Source organism: Arachis ipaensis, chromosome B5 (genome assembly GCF_059453495.1).
Source record: "Arachis ipaensis isolate K30076 ecotype BB chromosome B5, ASM5945349v1, whole genome shotgun sequence".
Taxonomy (NCBI): Eukaryota; Viridiplantae; Streptophyta; class Magnoliopsida; order Fabales; family Fabaceae; genus Arachis; species Arachis ipaensis.
Window position 1 is genome coordinate 99,778,917 of NC_142440.1, and position 22,722 is coordinate 99,801,638.

Sequence of the window (22,722 nt, forward strand, 5' to 3'; positions counted from 1 at the left end):
AGAAGGAAGATAGTGAGCGTAAATGTTTCCAAAAAAATAAAAAAGAAGAAAGAGAAATGGTTTTGGAAATTTATAAGGCACTAAGGACAAAAGAGTAAATTCATAATCCCTCATTTATGACTCGCGGTTACCAAGGTAACCGTAAGGTAACATGTGCAGGGTTATGAAGGGACGTAATATCTCAAATTCAAAAACGCGTCGAGTATCCGACCATGCCCCAAGGAAGGCAATTCACCCGAGCTAATGTTCAAATCCACAAGTAACCAGTCTGAACTACAAATATTCGAGTCCGACCTCTAAAAGCTCAGACTCAAATAGGGGTACTGTTCATACCATAGTTTAAAATGGGAGTGGATCCTCTCCAGTGGAATAAAAACTGGATGGTATCCAGTGTTTAATCTCACCTTTCATTGTTCTCTCTCTCCTCTTTAATTTTGGTCCCACTTGTAGAATTAAAGATGAGAAATCACACTTTATTCTCTCAAGTGTTAAAAAAACTGGAGAGGATCCATTTCCGTTTGAAATAAAGCTAGGCCCAAAAAGAATACAGGCCCACAAGAGATCAGGCCTCCTCCGCACCTACGCGACCTCATAGAGATCGGGCGCAACAACACTTGTATAAAGACCTACTTATCTAAATAAGTAACTACTTCCTAAGATATCTCCGATCCATATAGAAGGAGATCTCAACAACTTTCCTATCAAAAGGAAATGGCCATCCACCATCAAAGGGGAAACTACTCTAAAAGGTGGTTAACTATTCTACTATAAATACACTAACATCCTCAGGTATATTCAGAATCCAATCTACTAATAATCTGCCTAAAATCTTGTCTCTTGCATATACCACCTCCCACCTCTTTACGAAGAACTCGGACGACAACACCTCAACTCCAATAAAGTCGAACACTGTCACAGAGGGAGCCTGGACTTCACGTTCAGACCCAAACACAACCCAGTTTCAGGTAACCCTCGGAACAAAATCTATTCTTTTTCAGCAAGAATAATTCGGTCTACTCGGGTAACTCTTTTACCATTATTCATAAAAATTGTCTTATTGGGAAACAAAGTAGCTATCAATTTATTTTTTATTTTGGATAAAAAATTACCGCTGGAAGCCTGGAAGTCTCAAGATAATTCCTCAACATCAAACTAATGTTGAGTACTTTTGCTGCCTAGGAATAGGATACATACACCAAAGAAATGGAAGTATTTAACACAATTTTACCAACCCAAAAGCTACATAACACTAACTATAATTATAATATGTACCATACAAACAAAATACAAGATATGGCATATGACATGTCCAGTCACATAAGTCATCTCAACAATATTCCCACAATAACATTTGCGTTCTTAGGTTTTTGTTTCCAAAATGACCTCCTTCGTAAGTGAATTAGAAACTGGCCAAGGATGTACATTAACAGAAGGATATACCACGTTGGGAACCAGTGCAGATTCTGGATGACCCCTGCAGGAGTTGCCGAAAAGCCTGGAGAAATCACTTGAATGTTTTCAGACGTTTCTGAGCTTGGTCCGAGTCTTCACTGCCTGCATCTCTAAACTGTGCAAAAGCTTGGTTGCTGGAAGGAACCATGTCGTGATTCTGCACAACACGGAAAAATAAAATAAAATCTAGACTAAAACAGAATCAAAATGGATTATCATATCCCTGAGTATGAATCATATCAGTGATATAAATCACATCGAATCATACATGTACCGTAAGAATCATACACATTTGAGATACACTAACATGATAAAAAATACCGATAGCATGTTAAATCCTATCAAATTGAGAGACTCAAATCGCAAATGTAAGGTTCTAACTACCGTTAACTAAGCATGGTATCTAAAGTATAGGTCACTACCTATGAATAACTGAATACATGTTACATGTCCATGTCTCATCCAATTGAATTCGTCTCACACACTATACATCTCTTGCAGCACTCTATTGCAAAGTAGCATTAGAAGTTAGAAACCACAAATCAGCAAGCATTCACCACAGAACCAAGTAATTCTCAATCTTAGGTTTCAAGGCAAATGCCAACTATGTTTAGATTTGAATTAAACATTACATTGATCAATTTTTTTAAGTCAAATAGTTACCACTTAAGTAGATTATTCGTACAATATATATTCTGAGCACAGCAAAGGGGGATGGAATCTTTGATTAAAGAATGGCTCCCTTTATAACTGGCTTGTATTTAAAATATGTAACCTTATTACTTATACATAATATGCATGTATGACAATGCACACCCAAAAAAATGTATTGAGGATCATGATGGAAGAGAAGAAATAGTTTTTGCCTGCCCAAAACTCCAGAACTAGAACCAACTAAAGACACATCAAACATAATTATTTTCCAATAAGTGATCTTCACTAGTGCATAATTTTCAAGCCCTAACTATGTTGAAACCACTTCAAGCATATTAAAATTTAGGCAGAAATAAGTTTTTGGTCCCTATAAAATATCTGATTTTTGGTTTGATACTTATAATTTTGGGTCTTGCCCTAAGGGAATTGGTTAAGAGCACCATAAAAGAAAAATTTTATTGAATGCTACTAAAAAGATAAGGCACTTTTTTAGCTAAATCCCTGTTTTTTGGGTTTCAATCCAGCAAAATAAAAACTTTGAAAGGTATTAGTCCCTGCCAATAACAGTCTATTAACTACTAAGATGGCAAATAGAATTCCAATTCATATGATGATCTTAATTTTATATACAATGTTCCATAGATTGCATCAAAAAATAAAATAAAATAAAATAATAAAAATAAAAATTTCTCTTGGACATCTTGCTGACCAAAGGAACAAGTAAGATACGCTATATATGGTATAGCCTATATATACCTTGGGAGAAGAGGTCCCACAGCTTGGTCCATTGTTTGCTCGTTTTCCAAGATTAATCTGAACCGAAATGCTGGCCTGTGATAGATCTAAACCAGCACTCTGTAGTGCCTGAGTCAGATTGTTCAACAACCTGTTCTTCAAATAATTTTAATAATTGTTACTAAAGCTGATAAAAAGCCTTATAAACAAATGCGAGAAGATTAGAATTTCATTCAAGCCATACTCGTATTCATAACTATTGGAATTCTTTACAGCACTACAAGCATCACAGTATAAACAATGGCCATCATTTAATGCAAATGCCAATATATTCAGTCCTTATATCACAGTTTCTATTTGCAAACTTTAAATTTTAAAGACAAGGGGAAGAGCTAATAGAAGGTTAAGTGGTTCCCATTAAACAAACCATGCAGCAACAATAGACAGTTACAAAAAGTCAACAAAAGAAAAAGTAAGCACCCACCCTTGGGAGTACACACTAGAAATGCTGATTGTCCCTCCTTCAATAGTCAGCTCGTCCTGTTGGCTCAGTGGTTCACTAGCGGCAGGGCACTCAGTTGACTGCGCTTCTGAAACAGATCCCTGTAGAGGATGTGAAAGTACACCATCGCTTCTGACAGGAACAGACATGTTTGGGTGCATACCCAAGGGCAGAGCTATTCCCTTGCTAGCTAAATCAGTTTGTCCTTCGGATGCTTTGCTGACAATATCCCTACCCTGATCGGTGTCTATCATATTCTGGTTGCCGCTAAGCATAGTTGGAGAGATACTAATGTTGCTTTCGTCAAACTTTCCAGGAAAAGGTGACACCGGACCTGAACCATTCTTTATGGCTTGAGGTTGCCCAACAAAGCTTTGCACACGCCAATGGCTATTTCTCTGCAACATTAAGGTGAGTAAACAAGTTTAGAAAAATAAAAATAAAGGTTTAACATAAACTAGGTAGATCATGATAAAATACTGTACAGTATTCAACCAAAATAATAGCCAATAGGACTAAACAAAGTCCACTATAAGACAGCAAAAGTAGAAAGCCTCATTTGCAGGAAATAAATTTAATATAGTTAAAATCCAAGTAGGAAACTAGATCCCTAATTTTATTTTAAATACAGAAAAGGGTTGAATCAATTAGTGACACAACTCGAGAATAAGGGGCTAATACTTAAAATAGCCTTTGAAAGATCTTGCATAAGTCAATTTGGTCCCTAAAAGATACCAATGTGAGTCAAGTTAGTCATTCCATTAACTTTCTGTTGATGTGTCATTGATAATTGTTGACGTGTGAGGTAACATTTGCTACATACGACATTCTTAATGGGTTATATTGAACTTAACGTTGATATCATAATATGTCAGCTGAAAATTAAGGAACAATTTGACTAGCATTGGTATCTTTTAGGGACAAAATTGAAGCATTGAATCTTTTAGGGATCAAATTGACTCATGCATAATTTTTCAAGGACCAATTTGAACATTAACCCATATACTTTTATGACAACGAAACTAAAAAATCAAAGAGTGTGACTAATTTGGCAAACAATGCATAATAAAATATACAAAAATTACAAACCCAAACAGCTGTTCTAACAGATATGATCAATTAAGAACATAATTTTGAATTTCAATTTCGCTCTGTACTCTGAGTGTCATTTATTTTTCATCTGAATGTACACATATGAGCACAACCACCACAACTACATATAATAGGTTAAGCCAAAAGTCATATCATTGTTTTCTCCACACAAGAAAAGTGGTCTGAATTTGGGCTCAGCTACTTTGAAAGTACTATACGATGAGGGATTTGTATATAGTCAAAAGTACATGATCTAGAAACAATATAGTCTCTGTAATTTACCCATGGCATCAACTTTGAGGGTTCATGACCCCAACCTTGATATGAGCCTTCATACTTTTGTACCTTCTCCTGTAAGTACTGAACATACTCAATCACCTGAAAAAAGAAAGCAAAAATCAGCAAGTTCTAAAGATATATCCTATCCTAATTTAAATAGAGATAAAGTACAACTTATTATTTCCTTTCTGTATCACGATGTACCTCCAGTAAGAATGATGCTGTGTCCCTCTTTTGATCACTATGAGGTATGAGATCCCTCAATATCTGAAATCTGAAAAATAGATCACCAATATCTAGCTCAGCAACAAATTATGGTAATTTCAATTAAAAGCATATCAGGTTGAAAGAAAGAAACCAAAAGTCCCCAGGATTTGTTTGGATTTATCTTTGTTTCTTGATTTTATCTCCTGCATTTCTTGTTTACTTGATTTTGTGAAAACATTTCCTATTTTCATTCTTTGTTTTCTATTTTATTTCTCTGAACCCAGTTTTCTACCCTAAAAGACATGCAAGTATTCAAACTTGTCCAGTTGTCCATCCCCTATCTGACACAGAAAAAGCAAAATAGTGAACGCAACAAAAGAATACTACAGCATTGCACATTTTTGTAAGTTTAAAAATCTGGTGAATATTGGAACCAACCAACCATGCAATTTCAAAACAAAGATAGAGCCAATGACATCATCACTAAACAGTCAAGATACCCTTCATTCCTGGCTTGGAGTACACTGCAACTGCTGGCATGATTGGCATCCGTGACCATGCTGTTGTGGTGGTGCTTATGGAGGGATGTGGCTATCTACTACCTCGACCAGGAAGGAAGGGCTGCCAATAGACAGGGAATGGAGGGAGGTGCTAAGCCAAGTCACCTTCATAGCAGATAACTATGCCAACAGTGTTGACAGCTTGACAGCCAGAAGCTGACAGCAAAGCCAGTAGGGTCTAGGGACGTAATGGTGAATAAGGGTGGAGGAAAGTGCAAATGAGAGTCAGTGGTGGCTCTTTGGCACTATGTGTGAAACCTCACAGGTATGGGAGAAAGTGTCCGAAACTACAAATTTGCCACTGTACTAATGTGAAAATGCTGAAAACTATAGGATGTTATTTCCAAAATTTCCATACACAATCCCTACAACTTAAAATGAAGCTGGTGAACCAAACATAACATCTATAAGCAACCGAAAAAGATACCCTTGTTTTCCATGGAAATGAAAGTCAAACTAACCAAATGTGCTCTAACGTTTCTTTCATCACTTGTTTCTGTTATTTTCTTCACACAATGTTAAAGTAGAAAACATAGGAATGAAAACAAAAACCAAAAAACACAAACATTTTTGCCAACATTAGCAACTTCAACATGTAATCATGCCAAAAATGAAGTATTCAGAGAATTAAACAATTACATTCAACCTCAAACAATCCAGCAATAATAAACTAAAGTTGATTTTTTAATTGAATTCCAGGCAATCTACACTAGAAATCTCAATAAATTCCATCAATCATTTCAAAACACTGTCAGTTACACTCAGCAACAACACATGAAGCACGCAACATTTCAATTTACCATCATGGTTGAGGGCTCCAACATCAAATACACTGGCACTGAGGACTGAACTTATGACACTGGCCCGTTGCACATACCTCTCATTTATCTTGCTTCTTCTTCGCTGCTCAGTCACCGAATGTTTTGATCTTATCACGCTTGCTTTATCAACAGCTTTGGCATCTGCATTAACAAAGCCAGAAACTAAACATAACAACTGCAAATCTGTCCTAAGAACAACTCAAAATCACAAATGAAGAAGCAAACTCTTCATAATAATTAAATTCACCAAATATAACATATTTTCCCCCAAAATTAAAACTTCAAAATTGTAACTCAACATAGTCACCGTAACATATTCAAAACATAATTTAGGGAAATGAAAAAACAACCACCAACACCACCTTTTCACACAACCTCGTACGACACACATAAAACACCTTCAAACAAATGGATCTAAGGCTAACATAAGAGCAAGGCCCTAACATGTTACACTAAAAAAAAAAGATTAAAAAACGGAGTTGCCTTTGTTGGTGTTATTGGCGTTATTAGGGGCAGAGGAAGGGCCTTGTTTCTTAGAAGAACCGAATTCCTCTTCGTCGTACTCTTCCTCTTCTTGGTTCCCTTTCCCTACCCTCATTGTTCTACAAAAAGAAATGATTAGAGCTTTGGGGGTACCCAGATGAGAAATCGATGAGAAATCACAGGGGAGAAGAAGGAAAAACAAATTGGGAAATTTAGGAAAGAAAAAAGGGGCTTAGATTGGGGGCGAGGATGAACAATTTGTGCGAGTTTTTGGAAGAAAAATGATAGGTTTGTGTTGTGGGGGTCGACGGTGTGGGAATGTTCTTCTGATTTTGGGTCTCCGGCAGAGTACATCAGTCAGTCACCAGAGATAGAGAGACGGAGAGGAAGAAACGATAGCATGTGGCTGGGCTCATGCGCATCTCGTGACCCCTTCATTTTTTTTTTTTCCCTTGTTTTTATGCGTAAACTCCCCATTTACTTCTTGACAAATGTATAATTCATTATTATTTTTATTAGAATTTAATCTTAATGTATTAACCTTTATATAAAACTACCGATTCAATAGGTTCTATTGAGTTAAAAAAATATTTTTATATTTTTATTTTTAAAATTATAAATTTAATATTAATAATTAAAAATAAATTATAAAAAAATAAAATATTTTAAATTATTTAATATATATAAAAAATATAAAATAAATAAATTTAAATTATAAAATAAAACAAAAATATGTTATTATTATTGATGAACGTGTTTTTTGCTAGTAAAGAATTTCACAAATAAGTTTTGGTTGTAAGTATAGTTTTTAAACCAACAAAGAATCCTTTCGTACAAAAATTTAGTTGTCACAAATAACAAACTCCTAATAAAATTGATAACCGAAGTATTTAAACATCGGGTCGTCTCTCAAGAAATTGCAGGGAGGTGTATTTATTATTGATTATTGAAGATTATCTTTTTGGGGTTTTTGAATAATGAACAGGAAAAGTAAATTGTAAGAATTAAAGTAATAACTAATAAAGCTCTTAGCAAGGTATGAGAACTGGAAATCCTATTCTAGTTATCCTTATCAATTGTGATGAGAATTGTTCATTACTCCCACTTAGTTAACCCTTAATAAATAAAGGAAAGTCAAGTGGACTAATTAGCTTGATTCCTAAGGAAAGACTAGCTTTAGAGGGATCCAAATCAACCAGCAAATTCCAATTATCAATCAACAAAGGAGTTTGATAACTAAGTGTCACCAATTACTCAACCAAAGCCAAAAGGAGAGAAATCTAAATATTGAAAGCATCAATCACATAAACTGAAGAAAGCAATCATAAATCTGAAATACCTCAAATTGCATTAAATAAAGAAATCAAATCTAACATCGAGTTCATAAACCAAATTGGGAAAATAAACAAATTAAAGTAATAGAATAAATAAAAGTAGAAGAGAAACTAAATTAAAGGAACATTGAACCTGGAATTGAGAAGAAGTAAACCTAACCTAAGAGAAATTCTAAATCCTAAATCCTAAAACCTAGAGAGAGGAGAGCTCTCTCCTCTCTCTCTCTAGAAAACTACATCTAAAACCTCAATTGTGAATAATTGAGAAGTTTCTTAATGAATGAATGCATTCTCCCACTCTATAGCCTCTAATCTGTGTTTTCTGGGCCAAAAACTGGGTCAAAAATAGTCCAGAAATCGCCCCCAGCAATTTCTGATACGTCCAGCACACGGCTCTGTCACGCGTACGCATCGTCCACGCTACGCATGGATTGAATTTTTGCCAGTCACGCGTACGCGTGATCCACGCGTGCGCATCGCCTAACAGTGTGGTAACTATGGAAAATTATATATCGTTTCGAAGCCCCGGATGTTAGCTTTCCAACTTAACTAGAACCGCCTCATTTGGACCTTTGTAGCTCAAGTTATGGTCAGTTAAGTACAAAGAGGTCAGGCTGGACAGCTTAACAATTCCTTCAATTTCTTGTATTCCTTCCACTTTTGCATGCTTCCTTTCCATCCTCTAATTCATTCCTGCCCTATAAACCTTGAAAACACTTAACACACATATCATGGCATCGAATGGTAATAAGAGAGGATTAAAATTAGCTAAATTAAGACCAAAGAAACATGTTTTCAATCATAGCACAAAATTAGGAAGGAAAATGTAAAACATGTGAATTGTATGAATAAGTGTGTAAAGGCTTGATAAAAACCACTCAAATTAGCACAAGATAAACCATAAAATAGTGGTTTATCAATCTTCCCACACTTAAACATTAGCATGTCCTCATGCTAAGCTCAAGAGAAGCTATAAGAGAGTGAAGAGGAATGGTAAAACTTATGAAATGCAACCTATCTATATGAATGCAACTAAATGCAGAATGCTTTTTCCTACTTGGTTAAAAGCAAACAAATTTTTCAAGACAAACATAAATCTGATTCCACTAATTCAAATCATACAGTAAAGAGAAGTAGACTTGTAAGAAGACAGATCATGAAAGTAGAGAACATAGAATCAAGCATTGAACCATCACTGGTAGTGTATACGCACTCAAATCTCTCAAGTGTCTAAGGTTAATTCACTCTACTCTTCTCTAGTCATACTTTCTAAAACTTTGTTCTTCATCTAACCAATCAACAAATATTTAATGTACCAATGCAAATATCATGAGGTCTTTTCAAGGTTGTAATGGGGCTAAGGTAAGGGTGAGGATATATGTATGGCCAAGTGAGCTGAAATATGAATCTTTAATTAACCTAAGCTTTCACCTAACATACACACATACTCTATATAACTCTAAAATCATGCTTGGCTACCCAAAATTTCCACTTTTGTATATTTCACATACTCATATACCAAATATTTCTTTAATTTTTTCCACATATGCATTGATCTTTTATTAAACTTAACATTGGGGTAATTTTGTCCCCTTATTTAATTACTTATTTATTTGAATATTTTTTATTTTTTTTTATATGGTAAACATGAAAGCAAACATAACATATCAATGCATATTTTTTTTTTTGTTTCACATGAGTAGGCACTCAAATTCTCAATATTTTGTCAATGAAACACTGTACACTTTTATCAACCCAAGTTCCCACAGTTTCCCACACTTAATTGGCACACAATCTCTATCTTAAGCTAACCAAAGATTCAATTAGGGTAGTTAATTATTTTTTCGCTTAACGCTAGTGATGTGGTAAAATATAGAACAAATGGGGATTAAAAAGCTCAAGGTGGTAAACAAAGGTGATTGAAAAGGTAAGCTATTTGGGATAAGTGAGCTGATAACAAATAATGGCTTCAATCATATGCAAGCATGTAAATATACTAAACAATAGACATATAGAATGGAACAAAATATAGATTGTAATCATAGAGAAGAAAACACAAGAATAAAATATTATGGTTAAATAATGTAACCATGTTACTAAGCTCAAATCTCATAGGTTGTGTGTTCTTAGCTATAATTCATGTTCCAATTTACAGTCTTCAAACAAGTTTGACAAAAAGTTTTAATTTAAATTAGTGAAATGCTATAAAAAGGGTCTTGAAAAAGAAAATATTACTTCAGCCAAGTAGTAGCTAAATGCACAAAATCAAACAAACATGCAGTCAAACATGCAAATACAACAACTAATAAGGAAAATAAAATATTGTGTTGAGAAGAAATTAACTAACCAACGGAAGTCAGTATCGACCTCCCCACACTTAAAGATTGCACCGTCCTTGGTGCACGCTAAGATGTGCAAGTGGACGGGTTGCTCCAACTGATGCCTTTCTCTATAGATTGTGCAGATGGACTTGTCTGTCGTCCCATTGAGAAGCTTTTCTTTTCCTTTCTCGGTGGCTAGCCTGAAAGAAGAGGAAAAAGAAGAAAAGTAACCCAGAAATAAAGATAAGAAAATCAATAAAGTATGGGTGGATTAATGCCAAATAATGAGGGTCTCAAGTACATGGTAGCTACAACATGCAAATGAAAAAATAGTAGAATCAAATGGCATATCAATTAAATTCATGTCAATGCAAAAAGAGTACAACTATCATAAAAGACTAGCATTGACTTAAATAATATTACCCAATCGGAACAGAACAAGTCATGAAGCACCAGGATAATGCAAGAAAAGATGCAACAGCTGAATAAGAAAATTTAACACCAATGGAAAAATAATAAATTTATAAAAGAAAATAAAAATATGCACAAAATTAAAATGCAATGAATGAAAGTATGCAAATAAATTAAGTAAAATAGAATGAAAGTGAAGAAGGATGAGAAGTTAAAGAGATGAAGAAGAAGAAAGTAAGAAAGGAGGAAGAAAGAAGGAGAAAAGATAGAAGAAAGAAGTGAGAATTGAAAAACAAGGCGTAACGCGTGAAAACTAAGTTGGCCGTTTGACGCATAAGCGTTGCCCACGCGTATGCATGGGTGGTCTGAGAGCGAAATGACGCGCACGCGTCAGGGTTCCATCGCAAGGGCAGCACAACTCTCGGGTCAGCACGCTTTTACGCCGATTTTTATGCCCACGCGTATGCGTCGCTGACGTTTACGCATGGGTTGAACTTTCTATAGGGTTTGCGTACGCGTGAGGTACGTGTACGCATGGTGTGGCTTGTGCGCCATGCATCCCTCCCGCGCGTCTCTCGCGCAACTCTCTGTTCATTGGCGCATACACATACGACGCGCGCGCGTCGTGGACGCTTGCGCGTCGATTCCCCTCTTCTTTTTTTTTATGCAATATGCAGAATGCAGATGCTGATGCAGGCATTATGGATGAACACTAAGAAGAATAGAATGAAATAAAACTAAGAATAAAACAAAACAAAATAAAACTAAGATTGAAAAAGAACGATCATACCATGGTGGGTTGTCTCCCACCTAGAACTTTTAGTTAAAGTCCTTAAGTTGGACATCTGATGAGCTCCCTGTCATGGTGGCTTATGCTTGAACTCATCCAGAAATCCCCACCAGTATTTGTAATTCCAATAGCCTCTGGGATCCCACACTAGTTGCATAAAGCCTTCGAGTAAGTTAAAGCAAGTGACAAGGCCCTATGAGTGTTGATTGCCAGAATGTATTCCGGGGTCCCAAACCTCGCTTTTACACTCGTCTTCGTGTTGATCATCATTGTTCCAACCGGGTGGTGAGCAATCTGAATTCTCACTGAAGTGTCCAAACAACTTCCTAGACCCATTCAATCGAACTCTATACTGATTCTTGCACTTCAACTTGGAGCATGCAACCATATTGAACCTTGCATGACAACTCCAACCACTAACCATCTTCCTCTTACGCTTAATGCCACAAAGAGCTCAAAGTTGCCCATCCGTCTCAAGCAAAGCATATTCAAGTAGGCTAATTAAGCTTAGAGATGAAAGATTTACCCACTTGAATGAAGGAATGGATGGTGATGGCTTTGGGGGAGAGGTCTCCAACAACTTTGGCAAGGTGCTTTCCAGCTCCATTCCCTTGAGTTCTTCCTTGACAACTTCCACCTCTTTGCAAACTTCTTCTTCTTTAGTCTCCATCTCTTGATCAACCTTTGTAAAGTCTTCAACCATGATATACCTCGGAGGTTGTACACCCTCCTCAACATCAAACATCTTGAAAGGAGGCTCTATGACTGGACTTTCCCATGGAGGTTCAGCATCTCCTAAGTCTGCAACCACTTCTTCCTCTTCAATAATTGCAACCTTGTCCAGTTGTTTTAGTATAAAATCGTACTCCTTCTTGATGATTTTCTTTCCATGACAACTCCTTTCAACTATTCCTTCATCTTCAAGTACAAAATCCAGCTCCTCCTTGTTGACTTCTATCTCTTGACAACTTCCTTCAAGGGTCTCTCCTACCTCTACCTTTAGGGCCTCCTCTAGCTTCTTGTGAAGTATGAATTCACGAAACCGATCCCTTCTCTCTTGTTCCGGGTCAGTAGCATAATTGGGATCATGTTGCTCTTGGATTGATTGATGTAGGTGCTCTTCCATGGAGGGTGGGGATGCAGTAAAGCTTGATGGTTGAATGTTGGAGGTATTCGATGATCCAATCTGGGAGATGAGGGCTTATATAGCGAAGGTCAGATTGGTAAGTGTGCTTTCCATGGTCTTAACAGAGTGAGGCAACTCGTCATTGGAAGATGAAGGGGGCAATTGTTTTGGAATTGGGGGTGGTTATATGTATGGTTCATAAGGCTCACAGGGTGGTTGATATGATGGATAAGGGTTAGGGTCATATGGAGGTGAATGGTGAAAAGGGACTTGTGAGTATGGTGGTTCAAAGTTATGTTGAGGAAGGGGTTCATAGGCATATGGTGGGGCTTGGTGGTAACCACAAGGGGTCCACCATATTCATCATCTTGGTACGCACCCTGGAATGGCTCTTGATCATAGTAATTTGGTAGAGGTTGGTTGTCACGAAGAGGTCCACCATAATTATTTGTCTCGGTATGCATCATAGAATAGTTGTTGGTTATAGCGCATTGGAGGGGGTTGTTGCCGAAAGGGTTGATCAAATTCTCGTGGCTCCTCCCATCTTTGATTGTTCCAACCTTGATGCATATTTTCATTATAGCTTCTATTCCTTACAAAAACATTGGAACCAAACTCACAGGGGTGAGAGTTCATAGTAGCTAAAGAAAATAAAAACAAAAACTAACAAAAATAAGCAATTAAATCCTAAAACTAACAAATAAGCAAAAAGCAATTATTTACAATAACCAATAATAAGGCACACGTTTGCAATTCCCCAGCAACGGCGCCATTTTGACGAATGGGTTTTTTGCTAGTAAAGAATTTCACAAATAAGTCCTCGTTGCAAATATAGTTTCTAAACCAACAAAGAATCCTTTCGTACAAAAATTTGGTTGTCACAAGTAACAAACCCCTAATAAAATTGATAACCGAAGTATTTAAACATCGGGTCGTCTCTCAAGGAATTACAGGGAGGTATATTTATTATTGGTTATGGAAGATTATCTTTTTGGGGATTTTGAATAATGAACAGGAAAAGTAAATTGCAAGCATTAAAGTAATAACGAATAAAGCTCTTAGCAAGGTATGAGAACTGGAAATCCTATCCTAGTTATCCTTATCAATTGTGATGAGAATTGTTCATTACTCCTACTTAGTTAACCCTTACTAAATAAAGAAAAGTCAAGTGGACTAATCAGCTTCATTCCTCAAATCCTAGTCAACTCCTAAGGAAAGATTAGCTTTAGAGGGATCCAAATCAACCAGCAAATTCAAATTATCAATCAACAAGGAAGTTTGATAACTCAAGTGTCACCAATTACTCAACCAAAGCTAAAAGGAGAGAAATCTAAATATTGAAAGCATCAATCACATAAACTAAAGAAAGCAATCATAAATCTGAAATATCTCAAATTGCATTAAATAAAAAAATCAAATCTAACATGGAGTTCATAAACCAAATTGGGAAAATAAACAAACTAAAGTAATAGAATAAATAAAAGTAGAAGAGAAATTAAATTAAAAGAACATTGAACCTGGAATTGAGATGAAGTAAACCTAACCTAAGAGAAATCCTAAATCCTAAAACCTAGAGAGAGGAGAGAGCCTCTTTCTCTAGAAAACTACATCTAAAACCTCAATTGTGAATAATTGAGAAGTTTTTCAATGAATGAATGCATTCTCCCACTCTGTAGCCTCTAATCTGTGATTTCTAGGCCGAAAACTGGGTCAAAAACAGTCCAGAAATCGCCCCCAGCGATTTCTGATACGTCCAGCACGCGGCTCTGTCACACGTACACGTGATCCATGCGTGCATGTCGCCTAACAGCGTGGAAACTATAGCAAATTGTATATTTTTTCGAAACTCCAGATGTTAGCTTTCCAACGCAACTGAAACCGCCTCATTTGGACCTCTGTAGCTCAAGTTATGGTCAGTTAAGTACGAAGAGGTCAGGCTAGACAGTTTAGCAATTCCTTCAATTTCTTGTATTCCTTCCACTTTTGCATGCTTCCTTTCCATCCTCTAATCCATTCCTGCCTTATAAACCTTGAAAACACTTAACACACATATCATGGCATTGAATGGTAATAAGAGAGGATTAAGATTAGCTAAATTAAGACCAAAGAAACATGTTTTCAATCATAGCACAAAATTAGGAAGGAAAATGTAAAACATGCGAATTGTATGAATAAGTGTGTAAAGGCTTGATAAAAACCACTCAAATTAGCCCAAGATAAACTATAAAATAGTAGTTTATCAATTATATAACAAAATTAAGATAAAGATTTATTAACATTATTTACAAATTAGTTATTTATATATTAAATATTTATTTTTTCAATCCTATTTAATTTGAAACAAATTTAAATATTTATATTCAAAACACTCTTTTCTTTATACATAATTCTAATAGATAAAAAAATTATTTTTTTAATCGTATATTAAATATCTTTAATTATCTTTAATTTTATTGTTATTTCAAAATTATTAATTTTTATTTTGATTATATTATTTTCTCTTGTTATTTTTTTACATGTATAACTATTATTGTCTCGCCGTCACTGTTATGTTGCCTTGTTTTATTCTCCTTTCTTATTTTTTTCCAACCGCAATCCATCACCATCATACCATTATTGCAGCTCTCATTTTTGTTTATCACTTTGATCCATACATATCCATTGTATTAACTTTTGAATTGTTAAAAATTTGTTGAAAGAATTATTTTTTTGTTTGATTTAGATATCTAGATATATAACTATTATATAGATACTTATTTTTCATACTTGCTTGTTAAGTCATATTTTATTATTTTAAGAGAAAATTTAAGAAATCAAGCATTCAAATTTTTTTTATAGAATAATTAAATAAAAAATAAAAAAATTTACAAGTTATTTAATTTTTTAATATATAGAATAAATAAATATAACTTAATTTAGATATAATACTAAAATTATTACATTGTTATTATGTATAACAATGAAGATAAAAATTTATAAATATTTGTAAATTTATTTATTTCTTAATTATATATATTTAATTTAAAACAAATATAAAAATTTATATTTAAATCACTCTTTCTCTTGCATAAGTTTAATGGCTAAAAAGTTTTTATTTCTTATAATTTTATATCAACATTTTAAATTATCTTTAGTTTTATTATTCTTTTAGAATTTTTAATTTTTATTTTTATTATTATTTTTTCTTACCATTATCTATCTACATATGCCTCATGACAACTCTTATATTGGCTTAATCTCTCTTCTTTCTTCCATTTTTTATTCTCTTAAAAAAATATTTTTCTGTTAAATTATTTTACTTTTATTCTTTTAAAAGCATATCCATTATAAAAAAATCCGCATGAATAATTTACATCTAACAAAAAACTCTTAATAAAGTTGCAGTAAAAAATATGTGGAAGTTTATTTATTTAACGTAGTTGATAGATGTATGCAAGAAATTTTTTAATAATAAACTTCTCTTATTAAGGATAATATTGGAAGTTAAATTTAGAGGCCAATTGACATTATATATTGTGTAGATACCTAGAGTATATTAAAAGAGTATGATAATAATTTGAAGAAAAAATTATTGTGCAAATTTAATTTTAAAAAAATTGTTCCTGTTGAACTATTTTATTTTTATTCTTTAAAAATATATCCAAATAAGAAAATCAGCAACAATAATTTACATCCAATAAAAAAAATCTTAATGAGGTTACTGTAAAAAAAATATATAAATTTTTTTTATTTAACGTAACTGATATAAGTCGTGAATTAATGAGATAAGAGAAAACATGAATGTATGTGATAAAAGAGAAGATGAGGTAATGGATGTTTTTTAACGTGGAATAACTTACCTACAGTGGGATAGATTATTAAAAAGGACAAAATTAGAAGAGAATTTTAAACACCAAAATAAGTTTTGTCATTATATATTGTTATAGATATTATTATAGATTATAGATAACAATAAAATCGTTATGATAATCTTTAACATAAGATTATAAGAATACTATTTAATATCTTATCAAATGGTGTGTTATGTTAGATTAACGAATTAAATTACGAGTGGTTGAGAGATTTTTGTAGTTATTTTATAAAATAGTATTTTTGTATATAAAATGACTTTATTTATTTTTTAATATAAGAATGTAAAGGAATATTCTTTGATTTTTAAATTATTTATTTATTTTATGATGAAGATGGAATATTAGAAAAATATTTATTATTATTTTGTCTATTAAATTTATTTTATGAAATGAATTATGTAAAGATACACGAAGTCTAAAAAAATTGGACACCAAACCTTAGTAAATTTAAATATTATTTGATTAAGGAGTACTCTGTTATATGTAAATTTATTTTTAAAGTTAAACAATAGACATAAAAAATATATAAACTTTATATATTAATTTAATTAATTTTATTATAGAATACCAACCAATTATATTATTATGATATCTGTTACTTGGAACAGCTCTATTATCATACTTCCATTCCTAGATTTTTCAGATTTTTTATTTTTTATCCCAAACATCTACATTAATTTGAAATATAAATATATTTTTTTATAATAAATTTATAATAAAAATTTTAGTTAGAGAGTACTCAATACTTCTTTTATAATTTAGAATAACAAATTTATTTTTATTTCATAGTTATTACTTTGTAAGATATACCTATTCATCCCGATTCATAAATACATAAAAAAAGAAGAGATATATTTATATTTTATCTTTTTATTCTGTTTCTTATTATTAGTTTTATGAATACATTATTTATTTTAATTTTTTTAATTATTTATATATCATATAATGAATATGGAATATTAAAAAAAATTATTATTATTTTTTTATTAAATTTATTTATGAAATAGATTATGTAACTATATAATTGTAGTCATAAGCCAGCTCTTGCAGAGGAGGAATGTTCTCAGCAGCAAAGAACATTATGTGAAGCATCCTTTTGTCATGATGATCATAAAGCACGTTTTGAGCATACCAAGTCTAAAAAAGTTAGACACCAAACTTTAGTAACTTTATATATTGTTTGATTAAAAGTATTCTCTGGATAATCTCGTCATAATTATATAAATGATTATGTCATTTAAAAAATATATAAACTATATATATTAAATATTTGTTAAGTCATTACACCTTATATATATGTACTCTTTATATTCTCACTAAAAAAATTACCTTATATTATGTACACCTTATATTATATACTTCCACTATTGATAAAACAAAAAATCTATTTAACAATTATATTCAAAAGACTCGAATAAATAACCTAGCTAATATTTCTCTATTTGCTTCTAAAAAAATATCATTTGTACTACAACACTATATAAAGAGTAGCTACTTGTTGAAAAGTCAAAAGAAAAATAAAAAAAATGGTAGAATAGAGAATAACCGACATCATACTTGTTGAAAAGTCACAAGAAACTTACACTAAAAATCATAATTAGCAAACTCGGATCGAACCGGACAGTTTGTCTAAAAAATGGTAAACCAGAACTTCAATCAGTCCGAGATAAAGGTCTAATAGTTTCTGCTATTAATCCATGAAAAATCGGTCTTTTCGCATTGAACCGAACAAACCCAGACTGAACTGGTTCTGTGAAGTTAAGTGGTGAAGTTTATGTAATTGATGGCTTACAAGATAATTTGTGGCATGGCACAGGTATTAGCTCCATTCATTCTTTCTGTTTACCTTTTTGGCAAAGACTTCTCTAGTCATTCTTCTTCTTTGAGAGATTTGATACTGTTACGGATCCGGCCCATGGATCTATGACCCGGGATTAAACCCAAACCCGGTTACCCGGGTCCAACCCGCCTCGCTCTTCTAGAGGGTCCGAAGCCGGTCCTCTGGAATTTCTAACCGACTTTCAAATTCAAACATCTTCCTTATCTTAGCCAAATAAGATAAGATAAGATAAGATAACTACCACCACCTATAAAAAGAGAACCCAGGTCCCCCCAGGTATTCATTCATTTCACACACCTTACACCTCTCAGATCCATTTTGACTTGAGCGTCGGAGTGTCTTTGCAGGTACCTCCCCCCATTGTTCCAGTCAAGCGATCCGGCATCCGCCTCAACCCGCAAGTTTCCAATCCATCCCTCAACCCGTACTAGAGACATCTTGTACATTGGCACCGTCTGTGGGAAAAACTTACGCCGACTAAACCGGAATGGGGGACGTACTCGAAGAAGCCTCCTCAAGCCGGGATGACTTTCGAACAAAGAATCCGACCCCAGAACACCAGGAGGTCGCAAATCAAGGAAGGATAGCAAGTACCATCCACCATGCATAGAATAAGGAAAATGATCACGTCGTCACGAAACCGCGACACCCCGAGAAAACGGGGGACAAAGCGGCACAAATCATCCAAGATCTCTGCCTCCGGGTCCAGGAACTGGAAGGCAGATTGACCGCCAAGGAAAGATACAACAACGAACACGGAAGACATGCAACTTCTAGATCAAAATCTCGCCACGGTAGATCGCCAACTCGGCGACACGATAGGAGAGTCGATCGTAGCACCTCGCGCGACCACAGGCGAGAAAAATTGCCAGAGCGGCGATACAGCAAAAGGCACAACCGCAGCGCTTCCCGAGATCTGAGTCGTCAGCATGACTCGGACAAAGATCGGCGAAATCGAGAAACCAAGCGCACAAGAAACGACCACACGATAATGGGAGCGACACCTTTCACGGAAAGGATCTTGAAAGCAAAACTCCCCAAAGGTTTCGACAAACCCACTGACATGAAGTACGACGGAACTAAAGATCCCCAAGAATATCTAACGGCCTTCGAGGCTAGGATGAACCTAGAAGGAGTGGCCGACGCAGTCCGATTGATGTGTGGAAAATGATCCAACACAAAACTCACCGGCAAGTGTACCGGGTCGCATCAAGTAAAAATAACTCACATGAGTGAGGTCGATCCCACAGGGATTGAATGATTGAGCAATTTTTGTTTAGTGGTTGATTTAGTCAAGCGAATCAAGATTTGGTTGAGTGATTGTAACTTGCAGAAACTAAATTTGCTTGGAAAGTAAAGGGGGAGGGGTAAAGTGCAGTAAATTAAAGAGCAGGAAAGTAAAGAAGCAGATTCTTAAAGTGCAAGAAATGTAAATTGCTTGAATCATAAAAGGAATTGGAAATTAGGATAGCAGAATCTGAACAAGAACAACTAAATTGCATTAAACATAAAAGAGAAAATTTAAGAGCAGTGAAGTAGATCTTAATAGAAAAGTAAAATGACTTGAGAATTTAAAGAACTGGAAAGCAGTGCTTAAGTTGCAGCAATTCTAAAAGGTGTTGAAGATCTCAGGAAATCAAAGAGACTAGAAAACAAATCTAGATCTCACTCCCTTCCTAGATCCAACAAGAGAAATTGCAAAAGAAGTAAAGAAAGGTAAATTGCAGAAGCAAAGTAGATGAAGAAGCAGTAAACAGAAATTCAAATTCAATTATGCAGAAAGAAAATAAACAAGATCCCAAGGTGAGATTGAAACAGAAGTTCTTCAATTCTCTACCCAAGATCCAAAGCAAGGAAATAAAAGAGTGTTCAAGCAAGAACCAAGAAGAAGAGAGATCAATTTTCCTTCCAAGTTCTCTCAAAAATTCAAAAAGCTCAAAATTAAAATGCAAGTAAAAAGGGAAAATTCAAAATGAAGTCTAGAGGTTCTAAGGTAAAAGAAAAAGGTCCTAATTACATCAAACTAACTCCTATTTATACACTTTCTATTTTTGGATATTGGAATTTGGATGGGCTTTTGATTTGGTGAAGGAATGAAGTAAGTTGGAATTTTAAATTTCAATTTCAGCCCAAATGCATCTCCCAGGGGAATGCTCAGCTCACAAAGTGAGCTGAGCTTTGTGCTTTGCATAGCGTGTCTTGCTGATTGGGAAGCATCAGGGGAGAGCTCAGCTCACTTTGTGAGCTGAGCGCTAGTGTCTTGGTGCCAAATTGTGCGCGCCTTGTGCTGCCCAGGACCGTGTCATGCGCGCTCCACTCTTTTCCTGGCCGTGTCAAGATGTGTTGCATGTGCCCATGGATAGCGCTCAGCTCACTTTGTGAGCTGAGCTTTGGTGCATCCAAGGAAGGGTCCTTGGTTCGAAACTTGGAGGAAGCATGCGCTGGAGCTTTTCCTTGGTTTTCTTGTGATGCCTTGCTTCCTTGCTTCCTCATGGTGGTGAGTTCGAACCTTGAGGAATGCATTTGGCCATTTTTTGCTTATTTTCCTTAGTGAGTAGCGCCTCTCCCATCCCCCTTGGTCATGAGTTCAAGCCTTGGAGCATGCATTTGCAAATCATTTTCTTTGAATTATTTCCTCAGTGCTCTCGATAATGCTCACTTTGTGAGCTGAGCTTGGTTCCTCATTTCCTTATTTCTTGGCCTTGTGTTGTGCTCAGCTCACAAAGTGAGCTGAGCTTTGTGCCTTGGTCTCCTGGAAGCAAGTGTAGCGCTCACTTAGTGAGCTTTGGGGAGAGCTTCATGGTTTTGTTGCACCACACTTCCTCCTTTCTTGGCCACACTTTTTCTCCTTTGAGCCACGCTTCTTAGGCCACGCTTCCTTCTTTTCTTCTTTTCTTCACCTACAATTAATCAAAACAACCAATCAAAGTATCACCAATTTCACAAGGTCTATTAATCATTAAAAATCAATTAAATTTAGCTTAAACCTCATGATTTAGCATCAATTTCATGGTGGTTGTTTGATTCAAAGAAGTCATGAATTTTCATTCCAAATTACTTACTTAGAGTGCAAGAAAGTGCATAAACCAAATGAAAAACAGAGAGAAAGGCTAGTAAAACTAGACTATGATGACTTGTCATCACAACACCAAACTTAAAACTTGCTTGTCCCCAAGCAAGCATAAAACATAAGAGAAGCAGCATGAAACAGAATAGTATACATGTCCTTATTAAGCATATAGTTGAACTAAGTTTATGGGATTTTATGCAGATCAAAAGTAGCTCATTTATTACTTGCTGCTAAAATAGACAATGCTTCCTTAAGGGTTCACCAAGGTTGCTGCTATGAATCCTCACTTTTTGCTCATTTCCCTTGTCATCTTTTCTTCTTTCTTTTGTATTACAGAACTTATTTCTTATTGAAGGCTTGGTGTCAAATGTTGCAGTGGCCTTATTTTACTCAACATTTCTTCACCACAGACACATGGCTCATCTTTTTCTTCCTAGGATCATTGATGCCCAGCATCTCTTTGGATTACTAAATGTTTTGTAGCTAGGTTGCTCTTTATTGTGGACTTTCAGTTGACAATCCCAAATCAGTTGATCTAAGTTGCCAAGTTTTACGATACTCCTTAGAACCTACTTGTCCAAGCATATCCTAGTACACAAACACCACAGGCATATGTCCTAAGGTCCAAGCTATTGGTGTCTAGCCTTATTGTTTGTTTCTTTGCCAACTTTTGGCTTTTCTTCTTTCTTTTTCTTTCTGTTTTGGTTTATTTTCAAGGGGCTTTCATTATTTGAAGGATCATAGCAGCACACTGGCTTAGGCTTTAAGAAACAAGTCATTCTGCAACGTTTATTTTATGAGCTAACAATTAAATCAAACATATACCTCCACTAACTTTCATTCTAACTTTTGCAACATTGGACAATTACTTTTCTAGATCAAACATCTTTCTTTTATTCAAACAGCAAGGGGGAACAAAACAAAGTATTCAAGTTAATGAGTGATGACAATTATTATGCAGATAACTTTTAAGCAAAAATTATGCAGCTAGCTTTCTTTTTCAACATGTACTTCCACCTGCAACTAAATAATCATTTCAGCCAGACATAAAGGGCCCTCTGAATTAAATCATTACATAACAACAAGGATCAAGTACAAATACAACCTGTTGGGATGCAGCTTTTCATTCTTCCTTCTGTTTGTTCCTTGTAAGTCATAATGCAAATGTTCCCTGATGTGTTGGCTATTTTCCTG

At 34.7% G+C, this 22,722-nt stretch overlaps 1 protein-coding gene across 1 annotated transcript; it reads right to left on the minus strand.

The window, feature by feature from the left end:
- Positions 1-1,130: 1,130 nt before the first annotated feature.
- BIM2 (BES1-interacting Myc-like protein 2) lies at positions 1,131-7,302 on the minus strand. Its single transcript, XM_088486636.1, has 7 exons — positions 6,786-7,302; positions 6,359-6,443; positions 4,919-4,988; positions 4,718-4,813; positions 3,326-3,741; positions 2,863-2,992; positions 1,131-1,609 (listed from the first exon to the last, which is right to left on the minus strand). The coding sequence occupies exons 1-7, from the start codon at positions 6,898-6,900 to the stop codon at positions 1,505-1,507; spliced, it is 1,017 nt and encodes a 338-aa protein (XP_088342762.1). The 5' UTR covers positions 6,901-7,302; the 3' UTR covers positions 1,131-1,504.
- Between the last annotated feature and the right edge of the window lie 15,420 nt (positions 7,303-22,722).

Bases quoted from the DNA above. Each gene is read 5' to 3' on its own strand.
- BIM2 (XM_088486636.1), bottom strand. From the start codon at position 6,900: ATGAGGGTAGGGAAAGGGAACCAAGAAGAGGAAGAGTACGACGAAGAG. The intron at 4,814-4,918 runs GTACATCGTGAT...TTCTTTTTTCAG, and splicing joins CAGCATCATTCTTACTGGAG to GTGATTGAGTATGTTCAGTA. The intron at 2,993-3,325 runs GTGGGTGCTTAC...TTTGAAGAACAG, and splicing joins TCTAGTGTGTACTCCCAAGG to GTTGTTGAACAATCTGACTC.